General features: G+C 41.5%; 2 protein-coding genes across 3 annotated transcripts; both read left to right on the top strand.

Moving 5' to 3' along the window:
* Positions 1-474: 474 nt before the first annotated feature.
* On the top strand, positions 475-5,877 carry asb6 (ankyrin repeat and SOCS box containing 6). Of its 2 annotated transcripts, none has more exons than XM_029510900.1 (7): positions 475-511; positions 824-951; positions 1,238-1,419; positions 2,693-2,799; positions 2,903-3,011; positions 3,098-3,184; positions 4,115-5,877. In XM_029510900.1, the coding sequence occupies exons 2-7, from the start codon at positions 839-841 to the stop codon at positions 4,834-4,836; spliced, it is 1,320 nt and encodes a 439-aa protein (XP_029366760.1). In that variant the 5' UTR covers positions 475-511; positions 824-838; the 3' UTR covers positions 4,837-5,877. The 2 variants fall into 2 exon arrangements, with proteins under 2 accessions (XP_029366760.1, XP_029366761.1); XM_029510901.1 differs by having other exon boundaries at positions 481-544.
* Positions 5,878-18,987: 13,110 nt separating this feature from the next.
* On the top strand, positions 18,988-20,083 carry LOC115049167 (immediate early response gene 5-like protein). The gene has a single exon (XM_029511184.1). It carries the CDS (start codon positions 19,136-19,138, stop codon positions 20,012-20,014), a length of 879 nt encoding a protein of 292 aa, XP_029367044.1. The 5' UTR covers positions 18,988-19,135; the 3' UTR covers positions 20,015-20,083.
* Positions 20,084-20,168: the final 85 nt, after the last annotated feature.

Here is a 20,168-nt window from a genome sequence, read left to right on the forward strand (position 1 = left end):
AAATTTTTTAAAGATTAATCTCCCAACAACCCATTAGATTTATACCTGTATGTAAACATATATAGAAAAAGGTTAAACCAAACACAATAGTGAGGTACTGTACCTCTTCTAGCTCTATATTAATTATTCAGAAATTTTAATGTATAACGACGACAGCAATAATGCATATTTAAAGTACATTTTTTACCTTTGCGTGGGACAGATTTTGAAAACAAGACCTTTACCGGAATTTTCTTATATTTCAGTATTGTTACTTGCACTTGAAAAATATTATCTGGAAAGCGAGTCACTTCTTCCACTACCGATTAGAACTATAATTAAGGAATATTTTCACTGTTCCTTCATCAAAATTGATTCACACAAATTAATATAAATTCATCGTGTATTATGACGGATTATTATGGTAAGCAGGAACCCTCCAGCGCCACTGCGCTTTCTTAGGGGAATGAGAACAGGGTCGGACCGATGTGGGCGTGGTGGGTCTTTCCTGTTTAGAAGGAAAACGGCTGGCGTGAGTGTCTGAGTATAACTTTCCCCTTTGGAAGTAATTTCTCTCAAACACCCAACAATTCACAATTTAACAGATGAACGACAGCAGACTGCGACATTTAGCATGTAGACGATATGGTTTCCTTTGTTGTGATAAAAAGTATAACATGAAAAGCGCTATAAACGTTTAGCTTAGCTGGCTAGCATAGCGCCGCCGGTTGCTTTTCATTTGTCATCTGAAGTCGGGAGATAACAGAAGCTCCCGATAACACAGTTGTTCTGCCTGACGCGGACACACGCCGGGGTGATCAGCCTTGTGTTTGTGTTACCTCAGGCCAGCGGCGGAGCCATGCCTTTCCTCCATGGGTTCAGAAGGATCATTTACGAGTACCAGCCGCTGGTGGACGCTGTGATGTGCGTAGTCGGTGTGGACGAAGGAGACGCTGTCCGTCAGGCGGACAGGTGCGGAGCTGCAGCATTTACGTTTTGTCGCTGAGGGGATAGGTTATTTCAAGGTTTTACAACAGTCATTTGGTGCTGTTCATATTTGATTTATTTTAGGTATAAAACTCGCTGTGGATGTAGATGCTAAACTGCAGCCCTGCAATAACAATGAAGTTGGCTCAAATCAAAAGATAGCTTCTACTTTTAACTTCATTTTCAGCTGCAGTTTGTTTGTAGTCGTTTTCTGGTTGAAATGCTGGCAGCTGCCAACACTTGAACTCCTGCTCTCTGTTCCTGTATACAGAACCAGAAGCCCAGACGATGAATCTGGTCTGTGCAGTTCTCTAATTGAGCTTCTGGAGCGAGAGTCCCAGTCAGAGGTGTTCGTTGAAGGCATCAGCTATGCTCTGTTTAAAGTGGCAGAGAGGGGACAGGTCTCTGCAGCTGAAATCCTTCTACGATATGGAGCTTATTTAAACTTTGAAGGTGAGTAATTATTTGGGATTTCTCTGTCTGAGATGGCTTGTTTGGAAATTATGATTATTTACTTGGCTTTACTTAACTTCGCACTGAATTTATACACTGTGGAATCACAAAAAAAGTTGTTTGTTGTTTTCTACTGTTATCCTTCGCCAGGTTCAGGAAGATGAGGTGTATCTTTAAATGTCCACTTCAATTTACAAGTTCAGGGCCAATCATGCGTTTGCAGTTATTACACATATTAGAATTGTAATTGCAGTTGGATGTTTCAGACAGATGCTGACACATCCGTCACCACCATGTTAATTTTAATCATGGCTGCGTGTGAAAATACATGTCTCACAACAAAAAAGAGTTAACAACCTGGAATATAATAGCGCACAGATTTCAATTTGAAAGAGAATGATAGTGACACGTGATTCTCAAACTTTGTCATATTGGTTTACTAGGTGTAACAAGTTATTTTCAAAGTGGAACTTTTTTCACAGAGTGAAGAGTGTGGAAAGTAATTAGTTTTTTAACAACCATCTTGTTTCAAATGTTTTTGTGTTTGTGATGATGGCTCCCCAGCTGCTACATGAACAATTATTTTTGCTCTCAGTTTATACAGAACATTTAATGACAGATAACACACAAGTGTGCCTGTTTTTTTTTTTTTTTTTTCTCGCTTTACACAAGTAACTGCATATATTTAATGAGCAACTTGTCACACATATATAGTTGAGGGATAATTTTCCTCTTTGCAAACTGCATTGGAAACTTGCCAAGGCACAGCCAAGCTCTGCTGTGGTGACCTCTGGTGGTTGTGGAAATACACCCCCCCCAGGGACATAATTAGGGGATCCATGCACAGGCTGCTTCATTCATCTTTCACATTTTTTCAGTGCCTCCTTATAGAAAGTTAGCTCCGACAAATGCTTCCAGAAAGCATGCAAACTGCATAAGTTTCTTTTCATTTTTGTACAATTTCATATGCTTGATAGGCTTCGTGGAAAACAACAGGCACTATGCTGGAGCAAGTCCATGTATATGGGGAAAAAACATATAGTGGCTCAATCTGGGAAATGCTAATAATGCCTAAATAATAGAGAAATATGAGCAGTTCTGTTCCATGTGGTGATCCCCCAAACCCACTGCCCATAGAGAGTTGTGTTGGTCTGCCCAAATTCATTTAAAGAAAATAGAGTCACCGTAAATCTTGCGTCCATCTAATTTACATTTCCTCTCTGTGATCAATAGTAATTTTGTTGAATATATCTGTCTGTTTTTCACGGTTCAGACCCAGTATCATACTACAATCCACTCCATATAGCAGTGTTGCGGAACAGGCCGAATATGGTTCGGCTGCTGGTCGCGCATGGAGCAGACATTGAAAAGAGGGACAGGGTGAGGCAACTGTCTAACTTAAAAAAACAGCCATCTATGTCATCTCTTGTTGTCAATGAACCCTCTCCTGGTCTCTTTTTTACATTCATTTGTGTTTTGGTAGATCCATGAGAGCAGTCCCTTGGATCTTGCCAGTGAGGAGTCAGAGAGACTGTCCTGCCTGCTGACCCTGCTGGACCTAGGTGCTGAAGTTAATGCAAGGGATAAACATGGTAAATTTACAATACTTAGCTTGAACTCAACAGAGTTACTCATATATTCATTCTAAAAACAGATCTATTGGTTTTTGTCTCCAAAGGGAAAACACCTTTGCTCCATGCCTTGGCAAGCAGTGACGGACTCACGGTGCACAATACAGAAAACATCCAGCTTCTCCTCCAGAGAGGTACAGACTGCAAAACCTCATTCATCCTCTTCAACTTCTCGTCCAGTTTTGGCTATTTAGAAACACAATCAAAGTTAAAGAACTACATTTGGGAACTTGGTGGTAATGTATACTTGCATGTGCATTTAGGTTTAAATGGGTTTCCCAGTGGTTTCAGGCTAAGATATGTGCACACAATAGTTGCAGTATATTGAGGTTTAAGAATTTGTCTTGACGTAAGAGTATCCTCAGTCATTTTTCATCCACCATGCCTTCATATTTATTTGATGTTTACAACAAGTGTACCCCAGCCCTGCAGCCACAGAGCCACAACGAGGCCTGAATATTTATTCAAGCCGATGAGATTAATATTCTTTACAAAAAGAGTTGCAGGACGTTGCCAGCTACAACATTATATATGGGTTGAAGTGAGTCCTAACTATTCCAGCGTTCCCCTTAGATCTCATGATTTCTCATTTTTATCAAAAAGGAGACTTAAATCACATTCAACACAGACCTCAATGAAAGATGCTGTTTTACCACATGGAGATCTGTCTCTTGTCACATTGAGTACTCATCAAGTTGTGTAAGGGCTTTTATGGCTGAGGGGGAGCTTTGTCAAAAAAATGATGTCATAATGATGTAATGAGTGTGTTGTATTTTAGCCGTGACGCTTCAAATTTCTGACAGAAAGCCATCATGGTGTTGGTAGTCAGAAGGTTTTAAAGAAAGGCGCATTATGGTAAATATAAAACCCAGTGTTTTCAGAACTGGAGCTATACCAGAGAATAAAAGTGATCTAAATATTCTCAGTGCCATAAAATTTCCCTCAGGATTAATAAAGTGTCTATTTATCTATCTAAACAACACGAAAATATTAATGGCGAAATAGTTTATTGAATATAGATTTGGTCAAAAATGTGTCTCTTCGGGATGCTTTCTTCACTGCAGGAGCTGATGTGAATGCTGCTACAGTAGACGGTGAAACAGTTGAGTCCTCGCTGGTGTTTCTGGTTAAGGAAGCCCTGGAGGCAAATGCAGAGGACGCTGCTGCAATTGGTGACTTCTGCCTGAAAACCACACAGCTACTGCTGGCTCACGGTGTAGACCCCAGCTGCTGTCTGGGCGAGGATGGGGAGCCCTCACTGACGCAGACGAGCCTGGAGCACTTTGACCACCTCTTTCCTCTGGCTGTGCTCTTAATGCAGAGTGGAGCCTCCTTGGTTTGCTCCTATCACGGTGGCTCCTGTTGGTCTGGTTATAGCATTCTTTTCCAGCGGCTCCAAACAGCCCTGGAGCAGTGCTCCGATCAGAGTCATGCCTCCGAGCTCTTCGAGCAAGCTGAGCTGTTGCTTGACTTAGCGAGGGTGAACCTCCCTAACCTGCATCTGCCTCTGAGGCTACAGCTCCCTGTACCTGGTCAGGACCCTCACCCATATGCTCAGGCTCTAGTTGACCTGCACAGCCGGGTACTAGACCACGAAGCAAGCCCTTCTGCTTTGCGATGCCTTTGTAGAGCATTTATAAGGAACCACCTACAGCCCTGGCCACTGGAAGACAGAGTCAAGGCCTTGCCATTACCGGACAGACTGAAAAACTTTCTTCTCCCTGAGCACACGTATACCCCCAGACCTGGTTGGGGCTGCTTCAAGCCCCAGCAGAGCCAACACTGACTGTGTGACCCACTGCCTAATTTTTTCTTCACCTGGTCCTCTCCAATGAAAGACTAACAAACCTGAATTAATTTGAGTAAAATGTCTAAAGCCAAGCCTAACAAAACCATTGAGGCCTATGTTGACTCATCTCATTGTGTGTATTCTCAGATTTACAAATAGGTTTAAGTTTATTTCAACATACAAATCTATTTGTATATAAATAAGTATTTCAGTCGTCGAGTGTTGTGGTTAAATTCCAGTCAATTTGAGTGAACCAAATTAGTGTAAACGATGTTGCAACGCAATATAAAGGCCACCAGATGGCAGTGTTGCTCCTGCATATGAAAAGCAGCTCAGTAGCTAGGGTCAAAGACTCAGTTATTCTCAGTGTTGCCTATTAAAGTTGTTCAAGCGCAGTGAGATCCATCTATATTTTATCTCCTCAACATGATGGTGTGGTATTGTGGAATTTGTGTATCTTCTACCATATAATGAAGACAGCACAGTGAAATAGGCGCCTACAATGTCCTCACATGTATGCCCAGTAAATCCACATTGACATCATTTTTGTTTGTCAACAGATTACTGTTTTGAGCTAACCAGGTAGTGGCAGTGCAGCACTGAACATGACTCTTGCACTCATCGGCTACCTGTTAAAAGGGAATAATTGGTGCTATATGTTTGTCTTATAGTCATGTGGATACACCATACATCCATTGAGGGGATGCTGGAATAAAGAAGCAGGAATAAAATGGCATAACACTGCAGGAGGACCGTGCCTGTAGATGTTTTGACATGGTTTAACCTGGACATAATGTACCTGCTATGAAATTTTCCATCAAGTATTCTTAATGCACAATATATTTCATTTCTAGTGAATTTGGGGTCCCCTTCTTGTTTTGTTTAGTTTTTTCCTTCATATTTCACCTATGGCAATAAAGCAAACAGCCCCTGAAAGAAGCATACTACGAAGGCACAGGAGCACCATAGGGTACATATGTGTTTGCATCCATGTGTGTGACGAGCAAACTAAATAGGACATTGTGTTACACAACTAACCCCTTCCTGACATTGCTGAAGCTGGAGTGGCTCCAAGGCTTGCAGGCGCTCCAGCTCCTCTTGGTTATCTAGGTCACAGCCTCTGAGGAGAAGAGCCTCAGCAGCAGCAGCAGCAGCCCTGCATGACACACGCTTCACTCTCCTGTCTGTCTGAATCTCCCTGCATAGGCTTGACAAAACCTCAACACTGGCCTTGGTCGAATGAGGGAGAGAGGGAGGGAGAGGGGCTGCAGGAGGTACAACTGTGAGAGAGGGGAAAAAAATGTTTAAAGATACAGACACGGCGTATGTGGTATGGTAGTGGGAGCACTCACGGAGGACACATGGAAATGGAAATGGGAATGTTGGATTACATTTATACAATACATTAGCTGTAGGAGCATAATCCACGCAGCCAACAATCGCAATGCTGGGGAAAAAAAAACAGCCTTCTTCCACAGAGTCCAATCCCTGCTTGTAGAAGGTGATAGAATAGAGATAGTGGGGGGAGGGCTAAGCCAGTACTCTCCATCCAGCATTTATTGGAAAACTGTGCGAGTGAAGCTTGGTACTGAAATTAGTTATTGATCTATTCTCTCCCTGAAGCCCATGGGTCTTTCCCACCACACCTGCTCATTCTCTCATAGCCTTTTCTTTCACTGCAACCCATTGTATCTTTCAACCTTCACTTCAAGTTTCGACGTCATTTTGCTTGTTTTGAGGTGCTTTTATTTTCTTCAAATCAGCCTCTCGTTATCTCAAAATTAGATCCTAATAAGGTGATAGTTACTACAAAGTTTGATATTTAAAGCTAAACTCTCAAATCTCAAAAGGACAGCTCAAGACTGTCTGATTTATAAAAAAAAAACAACAAAAAACTTTTAATAACATATTTTAATATGGACTAACTTGTTACATAATATGATTTGTATGTAACTCCGCAACTTTCTTGCTGCATTTTGATCTTCCAATATATTATTTCTCTTTAGATAGTGTTTTCTAATGTTTACGGTTTGACTCAACCAAATTACTAGCCATCCATTCTCATGACATCCACAGACTGAATATGGATGTTTCATTCATGTCATACTTCTAAAAATGAATGCAGGACACACATACACACACACACATATATATATATATATATATATATGTACTTAGAGAGAAAGAAAGACATGTTCTGAAGAAGCTTTGAAATGACCCAAAACATGATTAGCTAATTTTAGTCATACATTCTTAACAGAAAGATGCCTTGGATTTTTGTTTGCAAAATAAAAATTAAAGCAGAAAAAAAAGAGACTCTACTGCATGTTTCCCACCAGGAGCTGTAGAGATTAATTTTCATTTTATTTAGAAAACCTACGGATCATTCCCAAATGTTTTATATTTATTTTATTTATTTTTTTTGTTGTTGTTTACGTCTGAGCTTGTTGGCTGAGCTCCTAGTCTGGCCCTAACCTTTTCATTAACCACCACGTCACCAACTGAAAGGCATTGTGGTCTGTTCCAGGCCTTTTCTTCTATTGAGCAGAGCCCGTGTAGAATGTGCATCTCCTTGTCTCACACTAGACGTTGTCTAGACACGGGATAATTGCAGACATCACTGAACACTCATCTGCTGCCTGAGACCTCATGGGAGTTGAGGTGGACTTTGGAGAGAAATGGCCAGCAGTCAGTGAGGGGGTCATGCTGCGCGCCCGCACCCCTTTAGACTGGGTGTTCGCCTGTATGTCTGCATACTGCTCTGTATGTGTTTGGTGGTGTGAAGACAAGCATGGATTTTGTCCATGTGTGGGAGAGAGAGAGAGAGAGAGCGGGAGAGGGAGAGGGAGAAGGAGAAGGAGAAAGAGTGAAAAAGAACGTAGACATTGAAACACAGTGTTCATAACCACAGATGTGGTGACTTCATCAGAAAAAAATGCACCCCGTCCTCTTGCTCCACCAGTGTTGATGGAGCTCACCAGAATGAATGTCTGCTAATGCTAAGAGGAGAATGCTAATTCTCACTAGATGTCAACGTATTCTGCACTTCTGTTGGTTTCCATACAACATATCTGATCCCCTGTGAGATTATTGTTGGGCTGAGACACTTTTCAATGTGGAGCTTTGGCTGGGCGTGTGTGTGTGCTTGTGTGTGCTGTGGGGGTGTCGGTTGGTCTGTCAGTTGAGGGATGGTCGGAGATCGTCGGGTTCACCCAGGGCACAGGACTAATCTCAGTGGGGGTGGACTGGATGCAGGATAACTGAATCCTGTTGGGGCAGGCCACCGTCTCATTCTGCTCCAGGTGTTGGTTCCTCTTTAAGACTGCCACACACTGACTGTTCACCGGCCGTAAGATCAGATTTAGGTTGTTTATTGGTTGTTTGCTCGATATATATATTTATTTATTTTAAGATATAAATTTGCTGTGATTAAATTGAATGAAATACTTTTTTGTCCACTTCTGTGCATATTTTTCAAGCTACCACGATGAAATGTGCTTAAATACATGGAGGTAGTTTTTTTGTTGAGCCTCCATGTCTGTGGTTTTCTAGTCTTTTTGGATAGAACGGAAGAAGTAGCTCCAATAAGTCAAGTTACCGGACTGTTACATGCAAATATCAACGCATGTCTGGTTTTGATTTTTGAAGGGGGAATTGTCTGAAAGTGTAGCACAGCAAAAAGTTACGGCTCCACACTTCAACTCCTATTTTAAGGCACACAAATCCACCACCCTCTACATTTCTACAACTGACGCCATTTCACAGAAATTCCAGACAACTGGCGCCTGAGCTCTGCCTCCAAGAAGGACATGATGAATAGGACACACCCTTGGTATGCTAGTGTATGCTAGAGTATATGGCACACTGCAGTGTTACAGCCTAGATTCATTACAGCCTCCCGTCCTGGCTCTTTTCAGTGTCGTTTTCTCTGCTTTTTCTCCCCCTTGCGTTTCATGCTGCTCGCCTATTTTTAAAAGCCTGAATTTGAGTGAAATGCACTGAGGCACCAGTAAGTCAAGCTACAGCTCTTTCCAGCGCTGGTTCCTGATCCACCTCTTTGTTGTGGTCTATGCATGCCTGCTCTAGTCACATGACTGCGTTTCTATGGCAACTCGGGTTTGAGTAATCATTTGCGTTACGACCTTTATTCCCTTGAGGAAAGGGGAGGGGGAGGTTAGACTGAGCCTGTAGAAAGAGGGAGCAGGAGGAAAGAGAAAAGACAGACAGGCAGAAGGGGAGCGGCAGAGAGGCGCAGGGAAGGAAAACAGGCAAAAACAACGGCAGCAGAGGGAAAATCTCGCCTTCTCTCGCCTTTATAGCTTGTGTGTTAGCTCTTGTTCGACCATACTCAGTAGTAGGGGGAGGAAAAATACAAAAGCTTGCCACTAAACACTGGGTGGTGTGCTTCAGCTTCACCATTATATCTTTTGTGTTGTGAGTCACTCAGTGACTGGGGCAGGCGAGTGAGTTTGGTTGGAGAGGTAGCAGGCATGTATGTTTCATAAGGGCCTACACACACACACACACACACACACACACACACCCTTCATTTTTTCTCAGAGGAAAAGCAGTTCTGTGCCACATGTGCAAGTCTCAGCAGAAACAGATTCTGTATGTTCCTGTTTCTTGCTCTCCCGGCTGCGTTGTCATGGTTACAGAGCTAGTCCACCAAGGCTCGCAGCTCCTCTCCCTCTCTCTCACTCCCTCTCTCCCTCGCTTTCTCTCTCTCACTCTCTGTCCCTCTCTCGCTCTCTTTCTCTCCCCCACTCCCTCTCTTTCTCTCTCACTCTCTCCCCCACTCCCTCTCTTTCTCTCTCACTCTCTCTCCCTCTCCGTCTGCCTCTCACTCTCTCTCCCTCTCCCTCTCTTTCTCTCGCTCTCTCCCTCTCCCTTCCTCTTTCTCTCTCCCTCCCTCTTCCTCTCCCTCTCTCTTCACCGTTGGGTGATTCAACCCATCAGTTGGGTTGTGTCATCTCCTAGATGGAGTTTCTAGCTCCCACATCTCTTAAATGGAGTTTTTTCAGTTTGGGCCTGTATACCAATTGGAATCTAGTTTGAGAAAATGGTATAATTTTGTGTGTGGGGTGGGGGTGTGGGGGGGTAAATGGGTGGGTTTGTGGGTGTCTTTTATCAGCAGTGGGGGGGTGATCCAGCAATGACAGGAGGTGGGCTCGACTGGGGGGCTGGTGACAGACACTATGGGGGTTGTGTGGTGATGGTGCTGCCTGCTTCCAGGTGCCTGTGACTGGGGCTGAATATGAATGAGGGGCCCCCGGTTCTCCAGAGATGGCGGCTGGGGAGAGAGCTGCTAAAACCAGAGACCAGTGGAGCCTGGCTGGTTGAGAGGCCCCCACAAGCTGCTGACAGGAGCTGGAGCTAGCCATCACGTTAATTAGCGTTTTTACTCTAGCAGCGGCAAATAGGGGGAGTGGGTTAGAGAGGGATGTGGGGGTGGTATATGACTCATAGACACAGTATGGTTTATTCATGATGGAGGAAGGGGATGTGTGTGTGTGTGTGAGAGAGAGAGAGAAGAGAGAGGAAAAGAGAAAAAGAGAGAGGGAGGAAACAGACATTTGATTTGTGCACAGCTCTCTCTCTCTCTCTCTCTCTCTCTCTCTCTCTCTCTCTCTCTCTCTCTCTCTCTCTCTCTCTCTGGGTGAGCATGTGTGTGTGTGTTGCGTTAGTAGATCATTGATTGGCACCAAGCCAAGATATTATTATGTCTTGAACATAATATCAGACATTCATTGTTATTTTCTGTCCTTTTTCTTTTTTTTGCCAACACTTTTACGATACACATCTGAAATAAGTTCCTTTTATATGAAACGGGATATTTCCTGTGATTTTGTGATACATACTGTGAGGTCTAAGCGTCTGAAAGGACTTTCTCATTCAAGTGAATGGGAAATGAGCTGTCAGGAAATTGTTCACAACACATGCTAAAATAAATATAATACAAGCCACATGCTGGGTGCTATTATTATTTATCGCTGTTTCTAATACTGCTGAGACATTATTGATCACAGGCTTTTGAGGCCTGTCTGGGAAGCATCAGACTGATGAAATGGGTTAAGGGTGCCTCTGTGATGGGAGACCTGACCTTGTCACCTTGTCTCCTCTACCTCAGCCCCTGACAGTGATCCTCACCCCCCGGAGAGATGCTAGGGGATCAATAGATTGGTCTTATACCAACACCAATCACCCAGGATTCCCAATCCAGGTCAGGCAGAGCTGAGGAGAGGAGCTGGTGCAATATATGGAACATTCCAGAAGAAGCGTCTCCTCTTCAGCCTGTTCGCCCGCTTCATGCCACAGCAGGAAGGCTTGTGTGTTTGTTTGTTTGTTTGTTTGTGTACGTGTGTGTGCATGTGTGTGTAAGAGGCTTTAAGGGGGAGTTACATTACAGCTATGCTATTGTCTAATTGTCTCCTCTTATCATTAGTGACAACCATGACCTCTGTTATTGGCATATCTGCATTCTGCCTGCACTGCAGAGCCTCCACCACACTACTCGCAGAATTTTCTCTCCCAAGAGCGGCAAGGCCCATGCCTCATAAATACAAACACAATCTCTCCTACACCTCCTGACTGCAGGACAGGACTCCACACATATCTGCCCGTGGAGCGCAGCCCATTTGCATACATATTAAAGTGACGCCTCAGAAAAAAGGAAGAGAGAGAAAGAGGGGGAAAGAGGTAAGGAGAGGAGGGGGGGAGAGAGAGAGCGGGTATATGCAAACAAGGCTTTCATCTAATATGCAAGAACAGGCATTGCTCTGGCATAAATCTGCATCTGAGCTCAGGCAAAGAGAGCAGAGCCCATTTGACAGTAAATGGGGTAGGGATGGCTGTCAGATGCACAGGGGAACCGTGTGTTACCCCACTGAGAACAGGGGCAATTGATCAGTATGGCATGTCACATATAACAAGAACAACAAGGTAACAATAGTACGTGCTAAGTAAAACTTATGGAGGGAATTAGAAAGGGGGAAAAAAATTACCAACAATTGGTAGTGTATGTCCAGAGAGTATAGAATACTTAAAGGAACAGTTCAGCACTTTAGGGAAATAAGCTTGTTTAATGTTTAATTTCAAACAACATTAAAAAAGCATTTCCAGGATTTAAAACATTAAATTGACATACAACCATAACTTTGGGTCATTGCAGTAACAGTGATGCTTACAGTGTCTTACCTTTGGGCAAAACTATATTGTTTATACATATATATATATATATATACTAAACTATATTTTACTATTGAGCATGTCGATGTCAACATTGGAGCAGCATAGTGTTGCAGTGGGTAGCACCGTCACCTGACAGCAAAAATGGGTCTTGGTTTGGTTCTTCCAGCGTGGGTTCCCTCCAAGTTCCCTGGCTTTCAGCCACAAGCCAAAGACGTGCATTTAGGTAAATTAGTGATTCAAAACTGAGTATCAGCATTAATGGTTGTTTTGTATTTCTGTATGTGTCTGCTCTGTGATAGACCTGTGACCTGTCCAGGGTAGACCCCACCCTCAGCCCAGTGTCAGCTGGGACTGGCTCCAGCCCCACCCCACCCCCCTGGCCTCCGACCCCTAGCAATAAGCAGTATAGATAATGGATGGATGTTGACATTAAACAAAAAGGCCTGTGAACCACAGGTATGGTTCTCAAATTATAGGCCACCTTTATTTTCCTAAAAAGTCTGTAGGCATAGAAAATATATTGAAAATACAACATACACATTCAAAATGGGCTAAAAATAAACCACAATTCAAAATTATCTTCAGACTATATATTACAATATTGAATCATTACATGTACTAAAGTAAAACAATGAAAATAGTGAAAATCCCTTCCAGACAATCACAAATTAGTGCTGGATTACATTGTAATGCCAACACTGTGTTGGATGATAACTCCATATTATGAACCAATATTTAGGTTTTCGAATAAGCTTTTAGAAATCTAAGTATTTATAAAGGTCAGGGCGTCAACTATCTGTTCTTATAGCAGCATATTCCTCATATAGTTAATTGAGTGGTGTAAATCTTCTCATCAAAAAAAAAACATATTTCAAAACAACTCAAAGTGCAAAACACATTTGGAGCATGAGCCCATTAACATACTGTATACTGAGAACTTGTACTAAGATGTTGAACACCTCTGTAACATTTTCACACAAACAAAAGTAGAGCTCATATTGTCAACGCTAAAGCAAAAAAAAAAAAAAAAAACTTTACTTACTGTCTTCAGAAACTGGAGTTCTGCCATGAGCTCTGGGTTTCCCCTAACTCTGAGTATTTCATGTTGGACACCCTTGAACTCCCTTTCCTGTTTTCCTGCCCGAGCATGTCGCACTGAAGCACGCCATTCTGTCTGTACAGGTGATCTTACGCACAGGAAATGGAAACTCTGGATGTGCACGCGTATGTGTGCGTGCATGTTGGAATAGTTGTGGGAGGGGGTTGAAACAGGATATGTTGGGAATAACACAAAGCGCAAAAAGTGTCACATGATCTGAAACACAGGGCAGATTTATTTGGCTTCAGAAAGAATCTGTTGCATGTGGTTTGGAGGAGAGAATGTTTTCCTTCTTTGCTCTCAGTGTGCTCAGACACAACACATGGAAACATTTTCTGAGAGGCCATGGGTCTGTGAAAAAAAAAAGAAAAAAGCTCCAGACATTTTATTTCTTCTCCCTCTTTTCATAGTTTTTTCAGTCCTTTTTTTCACAAAGTGATTGAATTACATACATCTGCTTGCCACATGTAGAAATATCTCCCTAATGAATATTTGTGATGTACTCTGAGATCATGACACACAATTAGGAGATATGTTTGTCCTTTATTTTGGGGTTAAGAATCAACTGTTAGGGTGGTGCACTGAGTGATGGGCTCTTTGCGCTTGCCATGCGGATGTGGCGGGGATATATCAATGAACATCCTATTTATGGCCTCTATTTCAGTGTGTAATAAATACACCTCCACTCACATGAGACAGTTGCATGTCTGCTCTATTGTCTGCCATAAATATGCTGGAAGGGTTGGTTAAATATTGATAACACCAATTTTCTGCCTACCACCCCACCACCACCACTACCAACCCACCCCACTCTCTCCCTCCTCTTCCCCTTCCCCAGCCTACCCCACACGCCCTCCCTCCATCACCAGCACACACAAACATATTCGCATACAACACATGCACGCACACACACGTACCAAACCCCTCCTTCGTTTCTCTCCTTCTATCTGGCGGTTATTTCACCCTCACAGTAACCTTGCTTATGCATATTGCATATGTAAATAAAGCACCCCGCCTCTGAAGTAATTGTGTGCATCTTCTACAGAGCTGCATATCTCAGCTCTGTGTTTAAGAGGATGCTCTATGGGAAGGCTGAATTCTCTTTGTTCAGCACTGCTTCCGTTCCGTTTGGACTCCGCCATGAACAGAGTTATTGATGAGAAAAGCTGTGAAAGTGCAATCTTACATCTCTGTTTCAGTGTTTTAAGTTAAGAAGCCGGCTGGTTTGCGAGGGGGAGTGGGGGGTCTGAATCCCTTGTCCAGGAAGGAAGCTTGTACTTAAAAGTCATTTATTAACACAGAGATTCTCCAGAAACTAAGAATATGGATTTTTTTTTTCTTTTTCAAAGATGAATACTTGAATACAAATTTTAAAATAGAGTTTAAACTTAGAAAAGTTCAAATTAGAGCAGGTATGTTAATGGGGTTGTTTAATGTTAGCTCATAGCAAAGAATGTTTATTTAACAGTGAAATATCAGATTAATTTGTTGTCTATGTCAAACACACATTGATATTTTTCTTTACAGAACTCGTATTCACAAAGTGGGAGATGGTGGAAAAGACCCATGTCATGGCAAAATGTCCAAATATACAATCTTTGTTTCATAGATGTTTTCTTCACTCATATCATTTGATGAAAGTTTCTTTCGCATTTTATCAGGAACTAGAATCAGACTACAACTAGATTTACAAATTCAGACAGATCATCTTCATTCATCCAATGAATAAAACACTGTACTACATCAGTAATATTATGGTTTATAGTGAGAAGGGAATCAGCATCATCTACTGAGGCCGACATTAGTTGGAATATCTTTCTAGGAATTTTTTTTAGGTGCGTTTGGTTTCCTTTTCTTAAATTAAATTGAGTTAGAATGATGCTTGCAAACATTTTAAAATGTGTAATTTGCTTTGAATGTGAATGTTCTTTCTGCAGGTAGATGACCATTTTCCTTCAGCCTGAGCTTATTCAGTCGCTTCTTTTTATAAAGACTTCCTATTTAGTTAGTATATACTATATTTAGACTAATACATCACCACTAATACTTTTCTCAGTGTGTGTTGAGATTTATGCTTAATTAAATAACTCAACTCTTGTTTATAGGATCTTGTCTGCATATTTTAAGAAATCCACAATAATGATCAAAATAAGCACAAATATGACACCTTACGGTGTAAAACGTGATTATGTTGTTCTTCTTTTGCCAAAACTATTGTGCACAACGTAGCTTGTATTATACTGTGCTGTAAAAGGAAAAGTAGAAGTTGAAACCAGTATCTTCGTTTCAGCTTCATCTGGTCTCAGTAGTAATGGGGCTGGAAGTGAGAAGCATGGAGAGAAATGAATAAATGATAATAGGAACATCATATGGTTAATCTCTCTCAGTTCTTATGAGCAAACATCAGATTTGGAGACATTCGGCTTGATGCTTGCCTCATCTCCCCACCACAGACCCTATAGCAACGGAGAAGCATAGGATCCAGATCCATACTGTCCTACACTGCAGACTGTGAAGAAAGGCTGCTTGCATGTCTTTTCAGCAAAGACTTCACATCAGCATCACCGTGGCCATGCTTTTTACACATTTCTTTCTAAAAACATTGATTTTCAGAGTGAATGCTCAACAATGCCAACCATCTGGAATGTTTCCTTTGATAATTTTGCTGTTCATAAGATGGCTTCCATGTAAAGTGGACCTGAATGTGTAAATGACATATTTTAGCTAATCTACAGTACAGCACACTAAGTGGTTTAGTTACAAACTTCATAAATAATTAGAAATTAGATATGAGTTCAGGTGCTGGCTCCTAACACAGAGTGCTGTTTACACATTTCTTCATGTGCTGCCAATAATTTGACAGAGTTAAACTCTTATTTAAGATAACTATGTGTGCACATGTAGCAAATGCCTTTTTTGTAAAGTAGCAACGCTTTGACCCTCAATCATTCATCTAGTATTAACCCCCCACCCACAGTCACCCATAATCCCATTATACACAAAACTATATTAAGCACACTTTTTGCTCTAAAAGTGACATTTTGCTCCCACCTGAGTGTTTAGGATTTTTTTTATTATGGTAGTTATAATAGTTACAGATCTTCGCAAGTAATTCCACAAGACATAGGCTTGCCCTGAACACCACTATTTTTTTATGTTGCTATGAGGATACTACATTACAGTATATACTGCAATATGCCATAACATGCACCAACCTATAATGTGCAACACTTGACTTTTATACTGCGCTGTAATATCTACCAAATCTATAACCTGCACACAGATTAAATAAAATGTCATTGATTACGTAGACCATTCTAATCAAAGGTAACACAAAAGTAAACATATTTTTTTATTACACTAATCTCTAATGTACCAAAGCATATGATAAATTATATTATGCAGTGCCACCGTGCCGTCTGACAGAGTGCCATAAAACATACATATCAGTCTACATTCTGCTATTTCATGTAAATTCCTGAGAGAACACACATGTCAGATTCCAATTTACACTATTACCAGAGCATGATAACCATAGTAATGGCGGTCCTGCTGATTCACCTATTTGGCAAGAAATCAAAGTCATATCCAGGTGTTTAGTATGATGTCAGCCATCTGTGTGTGTGCACACAAACAGATGTGGGGCCAGGATGACAGATAATTGCTCTGCACAGAGCCTTACCACACACATCTAAGTGCAGCGACAACGTTTCTACAATCAGAGACAATCCTGATGATATCACTGTCAGGTTCAGACAGTGCATTCATAATTTACTGCATGTGTATATGTGTAGATGTATTCAAGTTGACTTAAACATACAGAATGTGCTAATTAAAATAGCATACACTTGTAATATACAAGATAGATAAGCATATAGTATAGTATAGTATAGTTTAGTACAGTATAGTGTAGTGTAGTATAGTATGGTATAGTATAGTATAGTATAATATAGTACAGTATAGTATAGTATAGTACAGTGGACTGTGGTTTGCAATAGAATATATGAATATATATGGATTGCACTGTATGCCTCACTACATTATAAAATAACGTGCTATCCAGTAGCACTGGATAATACTGCATGTTTCTTGTCTGTCCTTTTTTGGGGGAGATTAGATTCAGCATTTTTGCATGTTGAGGAGGCTGCATTCAGAAACTGTGGCCCTTCCTCATGGAACAATCGTCCAGAGCCTCTGAGGAAAGTGGAAAATGTTAGCGTTTTCAAAAGTCCTGTCCAGCCTTGCCTTCTTGGTGTGATTTTAGCCCAGTTCCTTTGGTTCTCTCTTATTTATATCCCACCTTTTCCTCTTGTTTTCACACACTCAGTCACCAGTTTCTTCTGTACAACTGCTTAACTAAAACTAATGGAGTATAACACAACAGCCCAGCAGTGCAGTAAATCCTGCCTCATGAAGACTAGAATGTAAAACTGTGTGGTCATTTCTTTTGGGGACTGTGGAGCACTATTTCACTCTGCTGTTATGTGTTTCTATTATTTTGTCCACCCCCATGTATGCCAATGGAAGTATCTGTGTTCAATGCATATAACACAATACAGAAATACCACTGTATTAGACTGCATTTGTCTTAGTGTTCCTAATAAACTGGTGACACAGTGTGTGTTTAGTACTGCTCTCTTTGGACCAGGAATATGACCCTTTATTCTTTTCTTACCCTTTCTGTTGCGCTCTATTCTATTTTGCTCTGTTCTGTTCTATTCTATTCTACTCTGTTCTGCTCTGATCGATCGTATTCTGTTCTATTATGTTCTGTTCTTTTCTATTTTGTTCCATTCTACTCTGTTCTGTTCTGTCCTTTTCTACACTGTTCTTTTCTGTTCTGTTCTAATCTGTTCTATTCTATTCAATTCATTCTGTTCTGTCCCATTCTGTTCTATTCTTATCTTTTCTGTTCTGTTCTGTTCTGTTCTATTCTGTTTCATTCTATTCTCCTCTTATCTTTTCTGTTCTGTTCTGTTCTGTTCTATTCTATTCTATTCATTCTGTTCTGTTCCATTCTATTCTGTTTTGTTCTGTTCTATTCTATTCTATTTATTCTGTTCTGTTCCATTCTATTCTGTTCTTATCTTTTCAGTTCTGTTCTGTTCTATTCTATTCTATTCATTCTGTTCTGTTCCATTCTATTCTGTTCTTATCTTTTCTGTTCTATTCTGTTCTTATCTTTTCTGTTCTGTTCTGTTCTATTCTCTTCTTATCTTTTCTGTTCTGTTCTGTTCTATTCTATTCCATTCTTTCTGTTGTGTTCTGTTGTGTTCTATTCTGTTCTTATCTTTTCTGTTATGTTGTGTTCTGTTGTGTTCTATTCTGTTCTTATCTTTTCTGTTCTGTTGTGTTCTATTCTGTTCTTATCTTTTCTGTTGTGTTGTGTTGTGTTCTGTTCCATTCTATTCATTCTGTTCTACTCTGTCCTGCTCTGTTACCCAGCACTATGTCCCCTTCTATTACTCTGTTCTTTTCTGTGACTCTCAGTTCTATCCTATTCTTTTCTATCACTCTTTCCTGTCTCATGTGTTTTCTCTTTACTACATTACATGCAATTCTATCTTTATTATATCTACTTTATTCTGTTCTTTTCTACTGTCTGTTTTCTTTCAGTTTTTCTTTGCTTCATTCTACTTTATTCTAATCTCCATGAACAATAAATCCAGGTGATTTTTTTTTTCCGCACTGAGATTTAAAAAGCTCAGAACACATTTAGTGAAATGCAGCATGCCCGCTCCTACGTGCATTCTGAATGAGGCTAGTAGTGATATTTGCGTATAACAGAAGCACCGCCTCCCTCCCATTGGACAATGTCTACGTGAGGGCGTGGCAAGGAAAGATGAGAGTTGCAAATCCATGCCCTTACTGGGAAGACATGGAGCGCTATGGACACAGTCTACACGATTCAAGTAGGAATCTCAACTAAAGACGTAAATATTTCTCCAGTTAGGAAACACACGCTTTGAGAGAGTGAACGGAAAGAAAAGGGTGGCCCGGTTGAGGATGGAGTGTGCATTTGACGCACAGAATCTGATCTCCATTTCTTTGAGGAAAATCCAAAGCTCCAGGACGCAGAGAGGAGGCATCAAGCTCCACAAGAACTTACTGGTAACGTACGTACTGAGAAATGCCAGGCAGTTTTACATGAGCAAAAACTTGTCGCAGACGCAGAGGACGCACCAGTATGAGGACGTAGCCGCGGTCCGCGAAAGGCAAGAATACCTCGAATTGACCGGGAGCTTTGCGGAGTTGGCCGATGACTTCTACTGCAACTTTACTGGGGTTGAGTCGGACACTTGGCACTGCGGAGCGCACCAGCCGAGCGGCCAGCCTGCAGAGGTGGCGCACCAAGACGCGTCTGCCTGCGCAATGGTTTCACCAAATGACTCTGAGCTCATGGTTTCGGAAGCCTGTTGGAGTTGTGCGGACAAATCCTCCTGGGAGTTACCTATCCCAAACACACAAGCCAACCAAAAGACTGTCCTGGACTTGGACACGCATGTGGTGACTACTGTCACGAACGGATACTTCCACTCAGACTGTTGCGCGCAGCCAAAACAGCCGCAGGGCGCGCAGTGCTACGGTAAAAAGCGGAAGATGGACACAACTTATCATATTGTTGACCCAGAGTTTTATTTGCCAGACTTTGGGCCGGTGCCATGTAAGAGAATGAGGACTGATGATGATTCATATTCAGACTCGGACCAGTTGGACAGCACAAACATCTCCAACCTGATCTCGGTGTTGGGCTCAGGTGGACTATCTGAGTTTGTGAGTTGGCAGCAGACGGACCTTGAGCAAATATTCGCCGCTCAAACAATTTGTTTAAAACATACACTGTTGACAGGCAGCGGCTGGACCAGAGCAATCGAAGCATTTTGATTTGTATGATTGTTTTTCTTTGTACCGCCTTATTTTATTTTATTGCTTTCAAATAAACCATGACACGACTGCAATACTCTCTCTCCTCTGTTCTTGAAAAAAAAATGATGAAATGTGATTAAATAGAGCCATTTCGGATTACTTTTGCTCAGAA

The sequence above is a fragment of the Echeneis naucrates genome, chromosome 9 (assembly GCF_900963305.1).
Source record: "Echeneis naucrates chromosome 9, fEcheNa1.1, whole genome shotgun sequence".
NCBI classification, from domain to species: Eukaryota; Metazoa; Chordata; class Actinopteri; order Carangiformes; family Echeneidae; genus Echeneis; species Echeneis naucrates.